The sequence below is a fragment of the Aquarana catesbeiana genome, linkage group LG03, assembly GCF_042186555.1.
Source record: "Aquarana catesbeiana isolate 2022-GZ linkage group LG03, ASM4218655v1, whole genome shotgun sequence".
Lineage (NCBI taxonomy): Eukaryota > Metazoa > Chordata > Amphibia > Anura > Ranidae > Aquarana > Aquarana catesbeiana.
In genome coordinates, this window is record NC_133326.1 from 602911845 (window position 1) to 602931901 (window position 20057).

General features: G+C 42.2%; 1 protein-coding gene across 2 annotated transcripts in view; it reads left to right on the forward strand.

The window, feature by feature from the left end:
- Window positions 1–465: 465 nt before the first annotated feature.
- The window catches only part of LOC141133035 (interleukin-1 beta-like), a 37858-nt gene continuing 18266 nt past the window's right edge, over window positions 466–20057 (forward strand). The window contains exons 1-3 of one of the 2 annotated variants that reach the window (XM_073622110.1): window positions 466–618; window positions 3935–4135; window positions 15336–15512. In XM_073622110.1, the coding sequence (XP_073478211.1) occupies window positions 3955–4135; window positions 15336–15512 (358 nt within the window). In that variant the 5' untranslated portion in view covers window positions 466–618; window positions 3935–3954. The remainder of the gene's footprint in view (window positions 619–3934; window positions 4136–15335; window positions 15513–20057) is intronic. The other variant, XM_073622111.1, reaches the window with a different exon arrangement.

A 20057-nucleotide genomic window follows, 5' to 3' on the forward strand; every position in this document is an offset into this window, starting at 1 on the left:
TCGCCTGTCTGACTGTCATCCGATCCACCAGATGGATGGGAAATCCCACCCGTCTGTTTTTAGTGAATGCGATCAGATCAGATATCGGCGGGTGTCAGCAGACACATGTTTGTCTACATCCACCGCTCCATAGAGGACAATGGATGGTCCGATCGATCCACCTGTGTAAAAGGGGCCTTAGGAGTTTTGTTTTGCTCCTGGCCGTGCTGACAGTGGATTTTGTTTTCTGCCTCTAAACTCCTATGTGTACATGGAGGAGTGTTTAGAGAAAGAAAAAATGCTTTTAAATTGTTGTATATGCATGAGCCCTTAGATATACGTAAATATCATCAATAAGGTTCTGGTTATAAGTCACATATCTATAATTAGGTGTGACTTTATGAATAAACTGCCTCCATAATTATGGAAGTTACAGGAAGACAATAAACCAGGAAGAGAAAAAACCGGTAAGACACAAGTTTTTCTGGGCAGAATTGGGCTGTGTGCATTCTTACATAACAAAATAATTTCCAGCATGAGCTGTCTCAACATATAAATGGGTGTGTGTACACCCAATAGTACAGGTGATTGTCTTCCCAGCAAAGGATCAGACGGTTCAGGACGCTCTCTAGTAAACAGGTAGGTGTCTGATTTAACATTGTTTTTGTTTGTACATTCAGCAGCAATGGTGATGATTTACTAAAGTGGTAAAGTGAATGTTGGCTTTGAAAACTGTATATTCAATGTGTAAAGTGTATTCCTATTCTTAAAGGGTAACGCTACTTTTGTGGGGAAAAAATAGCTAATAAAAAAAATTATATAATATAGCACATACATTTGCTACACAAGCCAAGTTGTAATTGAATGTTATTAAAAATGACCTTTCCTTTTCAATCTGCAGTGCTGCGATTTTCGATAAAATTCAATGAAATATGGCAACCTGCAGGCAGTCTATACAAAGTTGGTGTACAGAACTTCCTCAGATATTTAATTTCCTGCTTGTGACTTTTCCCAGAAGTCTGCACTTCAGCCTGTTTCACATGAGCTTCAGCTTCTACAAGAGCAGTGTGAACAGCAAGCTTTGATAATGTATTGGCAGAGCATTCAGCAAGGTTTATTGAAGCCATTCAGATATGGCTTGTAAATGTTGAACACAGATCTAATGGGAGTGCTGATTGCCACTTTAAGCAAGCTGCAAGGCTTCAGCAGGCTTTCAGCAAGCTTGAACAAATGCTAAAGCCTGCTAGCAGCTTGCATAAAGTGCCAATCAGCACTCCCATTAGGATCTGTTTTCAACGTTTACAAACTGCAGCTCTATGGAGCTTTAAATGCTTCAACAAAGCTTGCTGAAAGCTCTGCAAATGCTTTGTGAAAACTTGCTGTTCACACTGCTCTTATACAAGCTGAAGACTGTGTGAAACAGGCCAAAGATACAAGTCAGATTTTAGGCACCCCTGCAATAGAAATGCAAGTTTTGATGAGATGCTCCCCAAGGGTTAATCACTTCTAAAGGGATGCAGAAACTGTGGCTTTCCTCATTATAACACAGAAAAATCAACAGCTGATTAAAAATGAATCAGACCCTCTTAAAGAGGAATTCCGGCCTCCCTCCAAAAAAATTAAAAGTCAGCAGCTACAAATACTGTAGCTGCTGACTTTTACTATTAGGGCACTTACCTGTCCAGGCATCCAGCTGTGTCCTCATCCGCGTCTCCATCTTGACTAACGGAAGCCGGCAGTGAAGCCTTGTGTCTTCACTGCTGGTTTCCTACTGCGTATGCGCAAATCACGCTCCGCTTTGTGCATGGGCCGAACCTCTGGCTCACTTCGCGCGGCGGTCAAAAACAGGTACCCTCTTCCCCCCTCCCCCCCAAAAGGTGCTAAATGTGACAGCAGAGGGGGGAGGAGGCAGACAAGCGGAGCTTCCCCTTTTGGGTGGAGCTCCGCTTTAAGTGAACCAAAAAGCTATTTTTTCACAGCAACAAAAAGTATGACTCTTCTAAAAACCTTGTTAAAATCCTTGCAATGTACATTGATTACCCAGAGGGGTTTGTATGTTAACAACAAAAGCAATACAAACAAACACTATAAAATCATTTACCTTGAATAGGAGTGATTTCTAAAGCAGGCTAGGTTCTATGACAGATATTCCATGATTAATTTAAACCATATTATGTCACTATATTACATTCAATCCATATTTTTAACTAAATCTTTATTACTTATAAATTGCAAGCCAAGCTCCCACTGTTAGCTTAAAAGCTGAAGTTTAGTAAAAATGTTTTTCACATATTTAACCGCTTAACTCAAATCCTATGAGATTTCATAAGACAGTCATAACTGTGATCACACAATCATTTCTATGTATCCTTATTTCATATGCACATGATACATATTCTCAACTTGTGGTCAGAATGTATCTCCATATTCATAAACCTATACAGTGTTTTCCCCAAAGTTTGAATGCCTTTGTCTCGCCTTACAATCCCTATAGAACAGGGGTAGGCAATCTTTCAGAGGTTGAGGAGATCTACCTGGGCAACATGTGGGAAATCAAAGATCCCCAGTATTTCCCCAGTATTTAGAAGTCCGTAAAACATTGTTACGGACTTCTAAATACTGCATTTCAATATATAAGCTGAGTTCACTGTTAAAAATAACTGTGAAAAGCAAGACTCCGGTGGGTGTATAAAAATGTCCGTTTGCCGACTTCTAACTCTAGGCTTACTGCAGACAAGTGCGGGTGTACCAAGATGGCCACGAGGTAATGTCACTTCGGCTGTGCATGCGCAGTAGGCCAGGTAACAGCTGATAGAACAGGAGCAAGCAGACATCTTGTTACACCCACCAGAGTTTTTCATTTCACACTTATTTTTAACAGTAAATGGAGCTTATAAGGTGAAATACAATATTTAAAAATCCGACTGACTTTTTACATGTTCAATTTTAAAAGCAGCAGCAAATCTGTAGATCTCACAGATTTGCTAATCTGACAGAACACCTCTGATTTTATAATTCAACATGTAAACAGTCTGTCGGATTTTTAAATATTGTATTTCACCTTATAAGCTCAGTTTACTGTTAAAAATAAGTGTAAAATGCAAAACTCTGGCGGGTGTAACAAGATGTCCGCTTGCCCCCTTCTCAGTGTATCCTTACTGTGGAGGAGTGTGGGGTGTAGCAAGATGGCGGCGACGGAACGTCACTACCGTTACAAATTCTGACAGGTCGCCAAATCTGATGAAGCACAGGCGGAAACAGGGAGAAGCATTGGCACAGCCCTGATAGAGATCTACCCGTCAGCTTTCTGCGATCTGCTGGTTGCCGACCCCAGCTAGAAGGACCATCATTTAGGCTCCCAAAAGCCACCACTAACCAGTTGATCTTGGTTAGGGTTTTGTACGATATGTAATGTGAATGGTATTAAATAATGTAAACTTTATTCACTTTGAATAAATCATGCGCATGGGAAATTAAAAAAACAAACAATCATGTGTATGATTGGATTGACTGAAATTAATACAGCTTCGTCCAATTTACTAAGATCAGTGGGGACTCACTTTGCTAAGTGAGCATTCTCTATTCCTTTAAGAAATCAACCTTTTTATTCTTTAAGTTTCACTCACACAGGTGTGTCTGATCAGTATACCCATAATATGGCCAAGTTTACCAGCCCAGTCTGTCTGCGTTTGAGCCATGTTTCTGTCCGGCACAATGTTCACTCAGGGATGCATGTTAAGACCCACGAAGATCTGTGCGGTTGTCTGCTTGTCATTGATTTAAACAGGCTGACTACACGCATCACCTGTGCATCCTGGGTGGGTAAATGCGGCACTCTGCATCGGTGTACTGACCAATATGCCTATGTAAATGAGGCCTTACATAGGGTTTTTGGAAGACAAGTCTTATTTTAAAAAGCTAAAAACATTTTCATTTTTCCCTTTTCCCTTTAAAGCTTTTTTTAGCAATAGAAATATGTCTTCCGTTCAGCCACAGCTCGATTATTTGATGGCCTACTGGAATATGCCTCGTGTAATCACATACCCAACTCCTCCATACATAACACTTCGGATGAACATAGGTCTTCATCAGGATCCTCCGTTCCCAAGACCTAGATTGTTGTTGGATATGATCAGGAAGTTTTCGTCAGCAAACGGTAAAATAATGACTTATACCATATATACACACACACAATATTCTTGAAAATATTACCACAAAAAAAATGCTATGCTTTTTAGTGTTATTGTGGATTTTAAATTAAATTCCATCCAATGACATTCTTTTGTCCTACGGTGTAAAGTATGCGCCACATGAAAAACTTAAACTACCACTACTATTAACCTGCAGCTGCAGTCACTCAAAAACAATAGTGCTAAAATCTAACCAAAAATATGTGTGACGGTGCTATAATTTAAAAATACCCTAGTGAATTCATAAATAATACAAATAAAAATACTCAATGGGCAATGAAAAATGTAAAATAATAATAAAACTTATCAATGGTGTCCACTGTCATACAATCCATTTAGTGTAAGTCTCCAAGCACTTTTTGGAAAAACATGGGATAGATTGTACTAATCACAATTGGAGAGGAGGTGATAGAGTGAAAGAGATCTCAAAGAAAGACTAAGTGGATTTATGAATTAGAAACACTTCAACCTGGAGGTATGAACAGTGACATTGATCCTAATTGTTTTTTAAGTAATTTTTAGAGACCATTTAGCGTTTCAATATTTAATACTCAGTTTAGTAATATATTGGGGTAGATCAGAGCATACTTTTTTATAGTATTTAGGTTCATATTTACTCTTCAGACATTTTTTAGATAGGTAGAGTTCCCCTTAGGAGGGTATGTATCTTTAAAGGATCGTGATTTTTGCTAGCAAGAGATTTAGGTAGGATATGCTTTGTGTAGATAGGCTGTTGTTATATTGAATAATTATATTAAGCTGCAGTTGTAATATATGTAAAATGAATAAAAATATGAGACACAAGATGAGCCACCCCCATTCAGTCCCTGATGACGACATCACGTCAAAACGCGTAGGGTGAGGCTTGTCTGGAGTGATGTCATTCCATTTGTGCTTGTCTGCTCGCAGCCTGAAGTTTGTGGATACTGGAGAGGAATTTTTTTTTATATTAAGTAAAGCCTGATGCATTATTAATCTGGTGAGTGGTAAGTGTGACAATTAAAGAAGGCTGGGTGTGGTGAATAAGCAGTAAGGAGGATTTCCTTTATGGACACGTCATTTTGGACGCACTGTTGCACTTTATGTGTGTGTTTGACACAGGATATATTGCACAAATTTTGCATAGGACACTTGGTGCATTTGAATTATGAGATGTGGAAGGACGCTGATGGATGAACTTTATTGCACAATATGCATTTTATTGCACTAAATAGATTGCATGACAGTGGACACCTTGATTCACTTTTATTATTAGTTTACATTTTTCATTGCACATTGAGTATCTTTATTTGTATTATAGGTGCTCTGTATTTCCATCCTTGTCATTATGCGCCATAGTTTTTATCAACAAGTTTATTTAGAATGTCTTCTTCAATATATTTTTTACCTCTTAAATTTATTAAAAGGACTAGCGTCAAATGTTGAGCTTTAAAGACACCGCTACTCACTGTTTCTTCTTTTTTAAAGGGCTTTGTTTGCCCATTTTTATGAAAAGCAAGTTCAGCAAACAAACACAGGTTTCCCTCGTAGGTGTTTCAGCATTCCTTTTTCCATCAACAAAACGACATTCAGCCTAGTTGGCTCTCACTTGCAGCACTGCTGCTCTGGCCTTACACTCCAGGCCCTTGTCTGTCTCGTACAGATTGTTTCACCGGCCACCTTGGTGCATATAGCTATCAGCCTCTTGCTGCACTGGCTCCCCCGTGGAGCCCTCCTGACTCCTGGTACTCAGACTTCCTATCTGCCGGGGTGGTGCCCAGAACTATGGTCAGGTTACTACTAAAAGCTCAGCACACACCTGACCAATCAGTATGGCTGTTTTCAAAATCAGGACCAAAGACTGGGGATTTCATCCCACCCAGATCTCTCAGAAATCCCCGGGCTCCAGGTCCCAAAGTGGACCTTTCTAAGAAAAGGAGGAAACTGAAAAGCCAGTTTCCTCTTCATGTTACAAGCTCTCTGGAGCCCCTCAACCCGTTCAGTCGAGAATTCTGGGTCACAACCTCCTTCTAGACCTTGGCAGGAAAACGCTCTGCCACAATATATATATCCTTTTCCTACTGTATAAAACATTTTGGGGGGGCCCCACTCCTTTTTTTTGTGTAAATTTTGGCTTGAGGTTCCCCTTAACCACTTCAGCCCCGGAAGGATTTACCCCCTTCCTGACCAGAGCACTTTTTACAATTTGGCACTGCGTCGCTTTAACTGCTAATTGCGCGGTCATGCAATGCTGTACCCAAACGAAATTTGCATCCTTTTCTTCCCACATATAGAGCTTTCTTTTGATGGTATTTGATCACCTCTGCGGTTTTTATTTTTTGCGCTATAAACGGAAGAAGACCGAAAATGTTGAAAAAAAAATGATATTTTCAACTTTTTGTTATAAAAAAAATCCAATAAACTCAATTTTAGTCATACATTTAGGCCAAAATGTATTCGACCACATGTCCTTGGTAAAAAAAATGTCAATACGCGTATATTTATTGGTTTGCGCAAAAGTTATAGCGTTTACAAACTAGGGTACATTTTCTGGAATTTACACAGCTTTTAGTTTATGACTGCCTATCTCATTTCTTGAGGTGCTAAAATGGCAGGGCAGTACAAACCCCCCCCAAATTAACCCATTTTGGAAAGTAGACACCCCAGGAAAATTGCTGAGAGGCATGTTAAGCCCATTGAATATTACATTTTTTTGTCCCAAGTGATTGAATAATGATAAAAAAATAAAAATAAATTTTTTTTTCAAAAAGTTGTCACTAAATGATATATTGCTCACACATGCCATGGTTATATGTGGAATTGTGCCCCAAAATACATTTAGCTGCTTCTCCTGAGTATGGGGATACCACATGTGTGGGACTTTTTGGGAGCCTAGCCGCATACGAGGCCCCGAAAACCAAGCACCGCCTTCAGGATTTCGAAGGGTGTAAATTTTTTATTTCACTCCTCACTACCTATCACAGTTTTGAAGGCCATACAATGCCAAGATGGCACAAAACATCCCCAAATGACCCCATTTTGGAAAGTAGACACCCCAAGCTATTTGCTGAGAGGCATGTTGAGTCCATGGAATATTTTATATTTTAACATAAGTTGCGGGAAAATGACAAACTTTTTTTTTTCTTTTCTTGCACAAAATTGTCACTAAATGATATATTGCTCAAACATGCCATGAGCATATGTGGAATTACACCCCAAAATACATTCTGCTGCTTCTCCTGAGTATGGGGATACCACATGTGTGGGACTTTTTGGGGGCCTAGCTGCATACGGGGCCCCGAAAACCAATCACTGCCTGCAGGATTTTTAAGGGCGTAAATTTTTGAATTCACTCCTCACTACCTATCACAGTTTCGTAGGCCATAAAATGCCAAGATAGCACAAAACCCCCCCAAATGACCCCATTTTGGAAAGTAGACACCCCAAGCTATTTGCTGAGAGGCATGGTGAGTATTGTGCAGCTCTCATTTGTTTTCGAAAATTAAGAAAGACAAGAAAAATGTTTTTTTTTTTTTCTTTTTTCAATTTTCAAAACTTTGTGACAAAAAGTGAGGTCTGCAAAATACTCGCCATACCTCTCAGCAAATAGCTTGGGGTGTCTACTTTCCAAAATGGGGTCATTTGGGGGGGGGGGGGGGTTGTGCCATCTGGGCATTCCATGGCCTCCGAAACTGTGATAGGCAGTGAAGAGAGAAATCAAAAATTTACACCCTTAGAAAGCCTGAAGGCGGTGCTTGGTTTTCGGGGTCCCGTACGCGGCTAGGCTCCCAAAAAGTCTCACACATGTGGTATCCCCGAACTCAGGAGAAGCAACAGAATGTATTTTGGGGTGTAATTTCACATATTCCCATGGTATGTTTGAGCAATATATCATTTAGTGACAACTTTGTGCAAAAAAAAAAAAATTTTGTCTTTTTCCTGCAACTTGTGTCACATAATAAATATTCCATGGACTCGACATGCCTCTCAGCAAATAGCTTGGGGTGTCTACTTTCCAAAATGGGGGGGTTTTGAACTGTACTGGCATTTTATGCACAACATTTAGAAGCTTATGTCACACATCACCCACTCTTCTAACCACTTGAAGACAAAGCCCTTTCTGACACTTTTTGTTTACATGAAAAAATTTTTTTTTTTTTTTGCAAGAAAATTACTTTGAACCCCCAAACATTATATATTTTTTTTTAAAGCAAAGGCCCTACAGATTAAAATGGTGGGTGTTTCATTTTTTTTCACACAGTATTTGCGCAGCGGTTTTTCAAACGCATTTTTTTGGGAAAAAACACACTTTTTTAAATTTTAATGCACTAAAACACACTATATTTCCCAAATGTTTGATGAAATAAAAAAGATGATCTTAGGCCGAGTACATGGATACCAAACACGACATGCTTTAAAATTGCGCACAAACGTGCAGTGGCGACAAACTAAATACATTTTTAAAAGCCTTTAAAAGCCTTTACAGGTTACCACTTTAGATTTACAGAGGAGGTCTACTGCTAAAATTACTGCCCTCGATCTGACCTTCGCGGTGATGCCTCACACGCATGGTGCAATTGCTGTTTACATTTGACGCCAGACCGACGCTTGCTTTCGCCTTTGTGCGAGAGCGGGGGGGAAAGGGGTTTTGTTTTTTTTTCTTTCTTTTTTTTTTGCTTTTTTATGTTATTTTTAAACTGTTCCTTTCATTTTTATTTTTTTTTAAACATTTTTATTGTTATCTCAGGGAATGTAAATATCCCCTATGGTAGTAATAGGTATTGACAGGTACTCTTTTTTGAAAAAATTGGGGTCTATTAGACCCTAGATCTCTCCTCTTCCCTCAAAGCATCTGAACACACCAAGATTGGTGTGATAAAATGCTTTCCCAATTTCCCAATGGCGCTGTTTACATCCGGCGAAATCTAAGTCATAAAATGCTCGTAACTTCAGGTTTCTTAGGCCATAGAGATGATTGGAGCCATTCTGGTCTCTGATCAGTTCTATGGTCAGCTGGCCGAATCAACGGCTGCATTCTCAGGTTCCCTGTTGGGACAGGAGAGCCAGAGAAAAACATGGAAGACGGTGGGAGGGGGGGCATTCCCTCCTACTGCTTGTAAAAGCAGTCTAGAGGCTAATTAGCTGCTAGGATTGCTTTTACATGAAAACCGACCGCTGGCTGAAAAGAATGATACCAAGATGATACCTAAACCTGCAGGCATCATTCTGGTATAACCACTTAAAGTCCAGCAACATACCAGTACCTTGCTGGTCCTTGTTGGGCATATATTGTAAACTTTTTTTTCATGCAGCCTGTGAGCTGAACGAAAAAAAGAGATTGATCGGTGGGTATGCCCACCATTAGAATACCTCCCTTCATCCACCCACTTCTAATGATGGGCATATATGCACCGTTTATATATGCTGAAGCATGGGGGCATCCTCCCGCAAAAGGTAGGAGCAAATCGCTACTCTGCCCACTGCTGCCCCCACGCTTCGGCATATATGCTGAAGTATGTAACTGTGGTGGTGAAATCACCTCCGACAGCGCTGGAGTCACTGCTTTATGTATCGTGGGAGCAAACGCTGTTACTGTCAAGATAAATAAATCCGTGCTGCAACTGAATGGCGTACCTGCTAAGCAAATGATGGTTAACAATAAAACAAAATAACATTACAGTATAACAGTAAGACTTACCATACCTGCAAAGCAAATACAAAAAAAAATTGCAAAAAATAAAACATTTAACGCAACCTGTGCCTAAAATATATATATGCCGAAGCATGGGGGCATCCTCCCGCAAAAGGCAGGAGCAAATCGCTCCTCCACCCACTGCTGCCCCCACGCTTCGGCATATATGCTGAAGTATGTAACTGTGGTGGTGAAATCACCTCCGACAGCGCTGGAGTCACAGCTTTATGTATCGTGGGAGCAAACGCTGTTGCTGTCAAGATAAATAAATCCGCACTGCAGCTGAATGGCGTATCTGAAAACAAAAAAATGGTTAAAGTACAGTAAACTATAAAAAAATTACATACCTGAAAAGCAAACATGATAAAACATAACAACAATAAAACATTGCAGAATAGAATACAGTAAAAAAGAGCAGAACAATAGAGAGAGAATAGAGAGAAAGAGAACAATAAAACGACAACTATTTTTGTTTTTTTTATTTTATATTTTTTTGTGTATTTTTTTTTTTTTTACTTTTTTTTTATAACTGTAGCTTTTAAAACTGTAACGGTTCCAGGTTTGGGTCTCTCAAAATGCGATGGCATCTTGGGAGACCCTGTGAAAGTGTGTCCTAGTCTGTGCAATGCTGTACCCTATGCTAAAACTCAGCTAGTGAATGGTAGCGCTCAAAACATTCACCAATGCAAAGACCAGGATTGCCAGGACAGGAGGGACAATAATACCGGGTGTCACGCCTATATCCGCGCTTTCTGCAGACACAACATTTTCTTTGGGGGGCTCGTTGGGTAGGGGTACTCGGGAGGACATAAGGAAAATGCCTCCCATGCAGCCGGCTTACTGCATCTGGTTGGGGAAGGTGAGGTGGAGCACCGTCTGGATACAGAAGGGCTCTGACGATCTCTTCCTGGAATTTAAGGAAGGATCCAGTCTGTCCTGAAGCTCTGTATAGCACATGAGCGTTCAGCAAAGCCAATTGAAATAAGTATACAGACACTTTTTTGTACCAGCGTCTGGCCTTACAGGCAACTAGGTACGGCGCCAACAAATGGTCGTTGAGGTCCACCCCTCCCATATTTTGGTTATATTCGTGGACACAGAGGGGTTTCTCCACAACACCAGTCGCCGTAGTAATTTGGACCGTCGTGTCTGCATGAAGGGAGGTAAGAAGGAAAACATTCTTATTGTCCCTCCACTTCATAGCGAGCAAATTATTGCACCTCAAGCAGGCTCTCTCCCAGTGTTTTTGTCCTTCTTCAGGGATGTAGCAGAAAAGAGCATGAATTGCTCTTTTCTGCTACATCCCTAAAGAAGGACAAAAACACTGTTTATTCAGAAATGCGTTAGATGTGAAAAAGAGCCCTCGTATAATTTACTGTTTGGTAACAACACTAAACTTATTGATTCTGTAATATGTTCCATTGAATTTATGATACACTATGTTTTTAATCTATGTTATGTCTAAATAAAAAATCTTTTTACTCTTCATACTTTGCTACATATACTTATTATCTAAATATTCTTAGGGGAATTTCCTTTTTCTATATACAATAGATCTATAGAGATCTTCGGTGAAAAACAGTGAATACAAATCCAGTGGCGTAAAATCAACTGTTTCCACCTGAATTCCGGGTTGGCCAGTGAATGGGGGAAGTACGGGTGCTGCAGAAGTGGTGGGTTCCCAATTCGGATTGGCAAATGCAGCAGGAAGGGCACTATGGGCACGACGGGCCTGTGTTCGTCTTCTTGGTGGCAGCGGGACACTACTTGTGCTTGCAAACAAAGCCTGGGGAATGCCCAGGAAAAAACCAAAGCCTACTTACCACCAACTCGCAGACAACCAAATTGACCTGTCTAACAGTACGCGTTAAAAACAGGGGTTTAGTCCGCATGCATTTGCAAATGCATGCGTAAGCCACAGAGCCTCGTCACGGCACCCTGATATCTGTGGTCCTAACACTAAAATATGAGTGTCCCCACAGTGGAGGCACATGCATTCTGATGGATAAATGCTGGCAGGTGGACTGAAGGGCAGCCCATCCCTTCTTAAAGGTACAGAAGCACACCAGACACCCAGCAAATAGCACTACTTGTGCTTGCCACCTCGCCAGCTTGAACTGCACTTATGGGACTCGCCACGTCACCACGTGATACTGCAGTGCTGGATGTAAGACCAGGGTGTACTAGGCCGCTGGTGCTTGCCAGTTCACCAGAAGGAATAGCAGCGCTAGTACTTCTCTGCTCCATACGAGAGCCCTGCGGTTCTTGCACTTCAAGGACAGAAGAAGAAGTTCGGGGTCTGGTACGCCTGACCTTGGTAGGGACCACAACTCCATCGTCAGAGCTATCTGTCATGGAGCCGCTGTCGTCTACAGGATCGTATTCTAAGCCTGAATCTGACAGATGAGTGACTTCCTCTTCACTATCTGTCATTCTCAGAAACATGTAGGCCTCTTCACTAGCGTACCTTTGATTTGCCATTTTGGGCTCTAAATTTAGGGGTACACTAGTGAGACTCACAGGCAAAAAAGCTCCTGACTGTCAGCGACTGTATCAAAACGCTACCAAAAAACTGTTAGCGATCGCAGGGATCAGGCCTGATTCTGCGAACGCTGCAGTTATGTGTGCTTAGTGTTTTGTAAGTGTCAGTGATCGATCGATACTGCACTTGGGTGGGCTGGGCTGGGCTGGGCTGGGCCGGGGGGCAAAACATAGGTGCTAGCAGGTATCTGGGCTGATCCCGCTAACACTGCATTTTTGGGGACCCTAAACTGCTGGGGATGCTAGTGTAGATCTGATCAGATCAGATATTGATCCGTTCAGATACTATAGCACTAAGGGAGGTGTATGCTGCGTGCGTGGGTTTTAGCGGTACTGGGGCTAACCTGACGCTGCCTGGGGCGACGCAGACCTTATCTGACCCTAAAAACTTAACTTATATCACCGCCGGGCGATCAGGGGGTTAAACCTTTATAGGGTAATAAACGGCGGGTGCCCTAAAACTATAATAAACTATAAAAAACAAACTAACCAGCGTCACCCATAACAATTATATGGTGATCACTGGTGAAAGGGTTAACTAGGGGGCAATCAGGGGGTTAAACCTTTATTAGGTAGTATATGGGGGTCCCTGTCGCTATAAAACACTGACGGCGAACCTATATACTTGCCTCCCTAACTAGCGTCACCTGTGTCACTAATACAGCGATCAGAAAAACAGTTTAGTGACACTGGCGACGGGGGGTGATCACGGGGTTAAAACTTTATTAGGGGGGTTAGGGGGGGTACCCTAGACCTAAAGGGGGGTACCCCAGGCCTAAAGGGGGCTAATCTTAACTGCCCTAACACTTATAACTGTCACAAACTGACACCAATGCAATAATCAGAAAAAAACAAAACTGCTTTTGGTGTCAGTGTGACAGGGGGTACAGGGGGGTGATCAGGGGGTGACCGGGGGGTGAAAAGTGTTCCTGCGTGTTCTACTGGAAGTGTAGTGTTGTGCAAGGACGTACCTGTAAGTCCTTTTGCCTGCCTGTGCCATTCTGCCGATGTACATCGTCGTGCGGCGGTCGGCAAGTGGTTAAAATCCATATGAGACCGGAAGGGCCTGGTATGGATGAGGGGGACCCCACACCGTTTTCTTTTAAACATTATTGTATTGCTGGCATTCTTTTCTTTACATTCATCTGTCAGTGGGGAAGCTCTCTGACAGATTATGACTCATCGGTTGTTAAGGACTCGGGCGGCCAGCTTCCCGGCCCGCTGCTTAACAACCAGCTATTCTTCACACAGAATTCAAATTGTTCTGAAAAGGTGGAATGCATTAGAAAATGAATAAACAAAATAATTTTTAATGGATTTCAACTAAATTTGTTACTATTCTTTCCTATTGCATTCAGAGATTCGGATACATCTGAATCTCTGAATGACCAAAAATTTGTCTGAATTTGTATTTGGACCGAAACGAATTGCACATGTCTAATTTCTAACACACAGCATGTACAAACAAAAAATGACACCCCAACATACATTTTGCTACTCCTCCTGGTTATGGCGATACCACATGTGTGAGACTTTTACAAAGCCTGGCCACATAGAGGCCCAACGTGGACGGAGCATCGTCAGGTGTTCTAGGGACATTAATTACATATCTAATTTCCTGACTACCTATTACACTTTTGAAGGCCCTGGAGCACCAGGACAGTAGAATTACCAACAAAATGATCCCATTTTGGAAAGAAAACATCCCAATGTATATTCTATAATAAATCTTCTGAACATGACATTTTTTTTACTTATGTTTTTTGAAAATGTGGAAAGAAAATTAAAACGTTTTTTTTTTTACGCATTTTTTACACATTTTTACGGCACTGATGAAGATCCACTGATAGGGTGGTACTGATGAGCACTCCTTGATGGGCACTGTAGTGGCACTTATGAGCACTGTAGTGCACTGATCAGAACTCACTGATGGCACTGTAGGGGACTGATGGCACTGTAGGGGACTGATGGCACTGTAGGGGACTGATGGCACTGATAAATACTCACAGATGTGCACTGTAGGACACTGAAGTGCACTGATGCACTGATAAGCACCCACTGATGGGCACTGTAGGGCACTGAAGAGCGCTGTAGGGCACTGATGAGCACTGTAGTGGCACTGATGAGCAGTGTAGTGGCACTGATGAGTACTGTAGTGGCAGTGATGAGCAATGTAGTGGCACTAATGGGCACTGTAGTGGCACTGATGGGTATTGTAGTGGCACAGATGAGAATTGTAGTGGCACCATAGGCCCCTGATGAGCACTGTAGTGGCACATTTGAGCACTGTAGTGGCACTGAGGAGCACTGTAGTGGCACCGATGGGTACTGTAGTGGCACAGATGAGAATTGTAGTGGCACCATAGGCCCCTGATGAGCACTGTAGTGGCACATTTGAGCACTGTAGTGGCACTGATGGACACTGTAGTGGCACCGATGGCACTGTGGTGGCACTGATGGACACTGTAATGTCACTGATGGGCACTGTGATGGCACACGGGATCATGCCAACTCACGCTGCTGCAGTGTTTCTCTCTCCTCTCCTCATACCGATACGGCATATAACGGTGTCCCAGAACTAGCCGGCCACGCTGTAGGCATCATAGTGTAGTTGGGAAGTGGTTAAATAAAATATATTACAGAGCTGTGTTAAATTGTGTCGATTATATCTAACCTACTGTTCAGCTTTAAAGCGTCATGATTATTACTGTTGTTTTTTTTTTTTAAATGATGGGTATCATCATCATATTATTTGCAAGGGCTCCGTTTGAAGCAAATTCCTGTTGGATTTTGAAAAACGTTTAAAAAATTGTTAAGATTTATAAATGTGTTACTAAAAATAGGTCATCATAATGTGGAATTATTAAACTGAGTACTATAACTATTGTATGTACACTATGTATTAAGAGAATATTTACCTAAATGACCACTATTTCTTGCTCATTTCATTTTAGATAGAAGATATTATAGGCCCGATCAAGAAGAAGGAAAATTTCTAGTACCTAAAGGGGAAGTCTATACAATAGGAACCAGTCAAACATCTCCAATTCATGATGAGGGAAACAAATGGATACTTTATAACCCCTCATCTGGACTAATGGCCTTGCCACAAAGGAATTCAGAAAAAGGAGGTCAGTTTCTTTTTTCTTTTAATTCCTTTAAATATGAAATGAAAGTGGTTCTAAAGATATAAAATGGTTGTAATGTCTCCACCATAAACTCCCATGATAGTTTCTCTTATGGGGCAATGTGTGTTTGTTTTTAGCAATATAATCTCTAAATACCTTTTCCCAGCAGTCAGGGTCGCTGATAAGGCAGTGCAGCCAGCCCTCCTGTCCCAGGCCCTATCAGTTTAACCACTTCAAAACCGAGCATTTTCACCTCCTTCCGGCCCAGGCCAATTTTCAGTTTTCAGCGCTGTCGCACTTTGAATGACAATTGTGCGGTCATGCAACACTGTACTTTTTTCCCCACAAATAGAGCTTTCTTTTGGTGGTATTTGATCACCTCTTTGTTTTTTATTTCTTGCGCTAGAAACAAAAGAAGAGTGACAAGTTTGAGAAAAAACACAATATTTTTTACTTTTTGCTATAATAAATATCCCAATTTTTTTCCTCAGTTTAGGCCGATATGTATTCTTCTACATATTTTTGGTAAAAAAAAAAAAAATCGCAAAAGGCGTATATTGATTGGTTGCGCAAAAGTTATAGCATCTACACAATAGGGGATAGATTTATGGCATTTTTATTATTATTATTTATTTATTTTTTTACTAGTAATGGTGGCGATCTGTGATTTTTATCGTGACTGCGACATTGCGGCGGACATATCGGACACTTTTGACACTATTTTGGGACCATTCACATTTATACAGCGATCAGTGCTATAAATATGCACTGATTACTGTATAAATGTCACTGGCAGGGAAGGGGTTAACGCTAGGGGGCAATCAAGGGGTTAAATTTGTTACCTAGGGAGTGATTCTAACTGTAGGGGGAGGGGACTCACAAGGGGAGGAGACGATCGGTGTTCCTCTGTACTGGGAACATACCATCGGTCTCCTCTCCTCTGACAGGACGTGGATCTGTGTGTTGATCATTTACCATGTTTAATGCATTTTCTGCATTAAGGTAAAAAACCTTCTGTGCCAAGGATCAAGCTGTGCTGTGTCTATGGACACAGGCAGCATGGCTTGGGATGGAGCCTGCATAAGTGCCCCTATAGGAAGAGGTTTCATATGGGGGCACTCACTAAAGTGTTGGAGCCAGGAGCACCAGCAGGGAACCCCAGGAGAGGAGGATTTGGGCAAAACCATTACAGAGAGCAGGTAATTGTGACATGTTTATTATTTTGTGGGGAAAAAAGGTTTACAATCACTTTAAACTTTTTGTTTTGGATTAAGTAGGGAATGGTTAAATCCCATTTTTGTTTTTGCTTTTTTTTTTCTATCTGTTTTCCAAAGGGGAGATTTACTTTAGCTTTCTGTCCTGTAGACTCAACAGTAAGAAAAAGAAAATCTCTCCAATGATAGTTAGTAGGGTTGTCCCAATACCACTTTTTTAGGACCAAGTACAAGTACCGATACTTTTTGTCAAGCACTCGCCGATACCGATTACCGATACTTTTTTTTTAATGTCACATGACAGTGTTTTTGTTTTTTTTTTTAACAGTGTTTTTTTTTTTTTTTTTTTTTTTATGGGAGGGGGTGAACGGTGTATGTATGTGTGTTTTTTTTTTTTTTTTTTACAATTTTTATTTTTTACAATAATATTTTTTTTATTCTGTATATGTTTTTTTTTTTTTTTTAATCAGCCCTGTTGGGGGGCTTTGGTGAGATATCAGGGGTCTTAACAGACCTCTGATATCTCCCCCTTGAGACAGAGAAAGAGACAGAGGATAGAGATTCCCCAGTCCCTTTCTCTGCAGCCTCAGCTGCACTGAGAATGAATGGAGAGAAGACAGCGGCTCCTCTCCATTCATAAACTGACACATAGTAATTATTAGATTGTAAGCTCTTCTGAGCAGGGCCCTCTTAATCCTATTGTATTGTATTGTATTATATTATAACTGTATTGTCTCCCTTTTATATTGTAAAGCGCTGCGTAAACTGTTGGCGCTATATAAATCCTGAATAATAATAATAATAATAAAATAATAGTAATCACAGGAGATTACAATATTTCAGTTATGTGAATGGACAGAGTCAGCTGACTCTGTCCATTCACACAGCGGAGAGAGACAGCAGAACGGAGGGGACAGAGAAGGAGAGGGGAACGGAGGGGACAGCGGAGAGACACAGGGAAGGAAAGAGGAACGGAGGGGACAGCGGAGAGACACAGGGAAGGAAAGAGGAACGGAGGGGACAGCGGAGAGACACAGGGAAGGAAAGAGGAATGGAGGGGACAGCGGAGAGACACAGGGAAGGAAAGAGGAACGGAGGAGACAGCGGAGAGACACAGGGAAGGAAAGAGGAATGGAGGGGACATCGGAGAGACACAGGGAAGGAAAGAGGAACGGAGGGGACATCGGAGAGACACAGGGAAGGAAAGAGGAACGGAGGGGACATCGGAGAGACACAGGGAAGGAAAGAGGAATGGAGGGGACATCGGAGAGACACAGGGAAGGAAAGAGGAACGGAGGGGACAGCGGAGAGACACAGGGAAGGAAAGAGGAATGGAGGGGACAGCGAAGAGACACAGGGAAGAAAAGATGAACGGAGGGGACATCGGAGAGACACAGGGTAGGAAAGAGGAACGGAGGGGACAGCGGAGGGGGACAGAAAAGGAGAAAGGAACGGAGGGGGACAGCGGAGAGACACAGGGAAGGAGAGAGGAACGGAGGGGACAGCGGAGGGGGACAGAAAAGGAGAGAGGAACGGAGGGGGACAGCGGAGAGACACAGGGAAGGAGAGAGGAACGGAGGGGACATCGGAGAGACACAGGGTAGGAAAGAGGAACGGAGGGGACAGCGGAGGGGGACAAAAAAGGAGAGAGGAACGGAGGGGGCAGCGGAGAGACACAGGGAAGGAGAGAGGAACGGAGGGGGACAGCGGAGAGGGACAGAGAAGGAGAGAGGAACGGAGGGGGACAGTGGAGGGGGACAGAGGAACGGAGGGGGTATGGAGGAGGATGCAGTGACAGTCAGCGGTGACCGATCACCACTGTATGTCACTAAAGCTGCTGAAAGCCGCTGGCGGAGAATCTTGTAACTCCCCCACGCGCCGATCACAGCTGTCTTCCAGGTATCGGGTGAAGCATGGGGAGCATTTGCCCGAGTACAAGTACTTGGGCAAATGCTCGGTATCGGTGCCGATACCAATACTAGTATCGGTATCGGGACAACCCTAATAGTTAGTTACAACTGGATTTGTTCTGTAGTATTGAAGATGAATCGTAGCTTCTCCAAACCAGTTCTAATGAGTGTCAGGAACAAATCCCAACTTTTATATCCACACAGGTAGCACCAGCACCTTGATCCTGACACCATGGAAAGGCTTTTCCCATCTCCTAGAGCAGGGGTCTCCAAACTACGGCCCTCCAGATGTTCAGGAACTACAATTCCAATCATGCCTAGTCATGTCTGTGAATGTCAGAGTTTTACAATGTCTCATGGGATGTGTAGTTCCACAACAGCTGGAGGGCCGTAATTTGGAGATCCTTGTCCTAGAGTGAGGAGAAATTAAAGTATATGTAAACCCTCACTTTGTAAAACGACCCATTCAGGTTAAAACAGAAATGAAAGGCAAAACATTTGTGTAAATAAATACACTATATTACCAAAAGTATTGGGACACCTGCCTTTACACGCACAGGAACTGTAATGGCATCCCAGTCTTAGTCCGTAGGGTTCAATATTGAGTTGGCCCACCCTTTGCAGCTATAAAAGCTTCAACTCTTCTGGGAAGGCTGTCCACAAGGTTTAGGAGTGTGTCTCCGGGAATGTTTGACCATTCTTCCAGAAGCGTGTTTGTGAGGTCAGGCACTGATGTGGAAGAGAAGTCCTGACTTGTAGTCTCCGCTCTAATTCATCCCAAAGGTGTTCTGTTGGGTTGAGATCAGGACTCTGTGCAGGCCAGTCAAGTTCCTCCATCCCAAACTTGCTCATCCATGTCTTTATGGTCCTTGCTTTGTGCACTGGTCCAAAGACATTTTGGATAATTTCATGCTCCCCAACTTTGTGGGAACAGTTTGGGGATGGCCCCTTCCTGTTCCAGCATGACTGCACACCAATGTACAAAGTAAGGTCCATAAAGACATACAGAGGAGGAGAGGGAGAGGAAATTAGGGGTAAAGAGCTGCTGTTTGAGCAGAAAACTATGGGGCCAAAATTGCTTGTAATCTGCCAAAAAGAAGCTCATGTACTTTTTTTTGAGCTTCAGGCATTTTGTTTCAGGTGACAGAACACTCATATGTGAACAGGGGCCATTGAAGTGAATGGGATTTGGCTTGTTGAGAGTTTTAGAGCTACAAGCTTCAAGCAGAAAATCGCTCAGGTGTGAAGGGGGTTTAAACGTTAAGTTGCAGTGAATTCATAACCATAGGTTATGGCTTGGATGAAAAAAAGTATACAACCTTTTTTAAAAACACAGAGCCTCAAAACACATGGTGTATGCGTTGTGGGGGACTCTAGTGTACAATGGGTGGGGTGACTAGAATGACACCGCACATAGAGCAGGT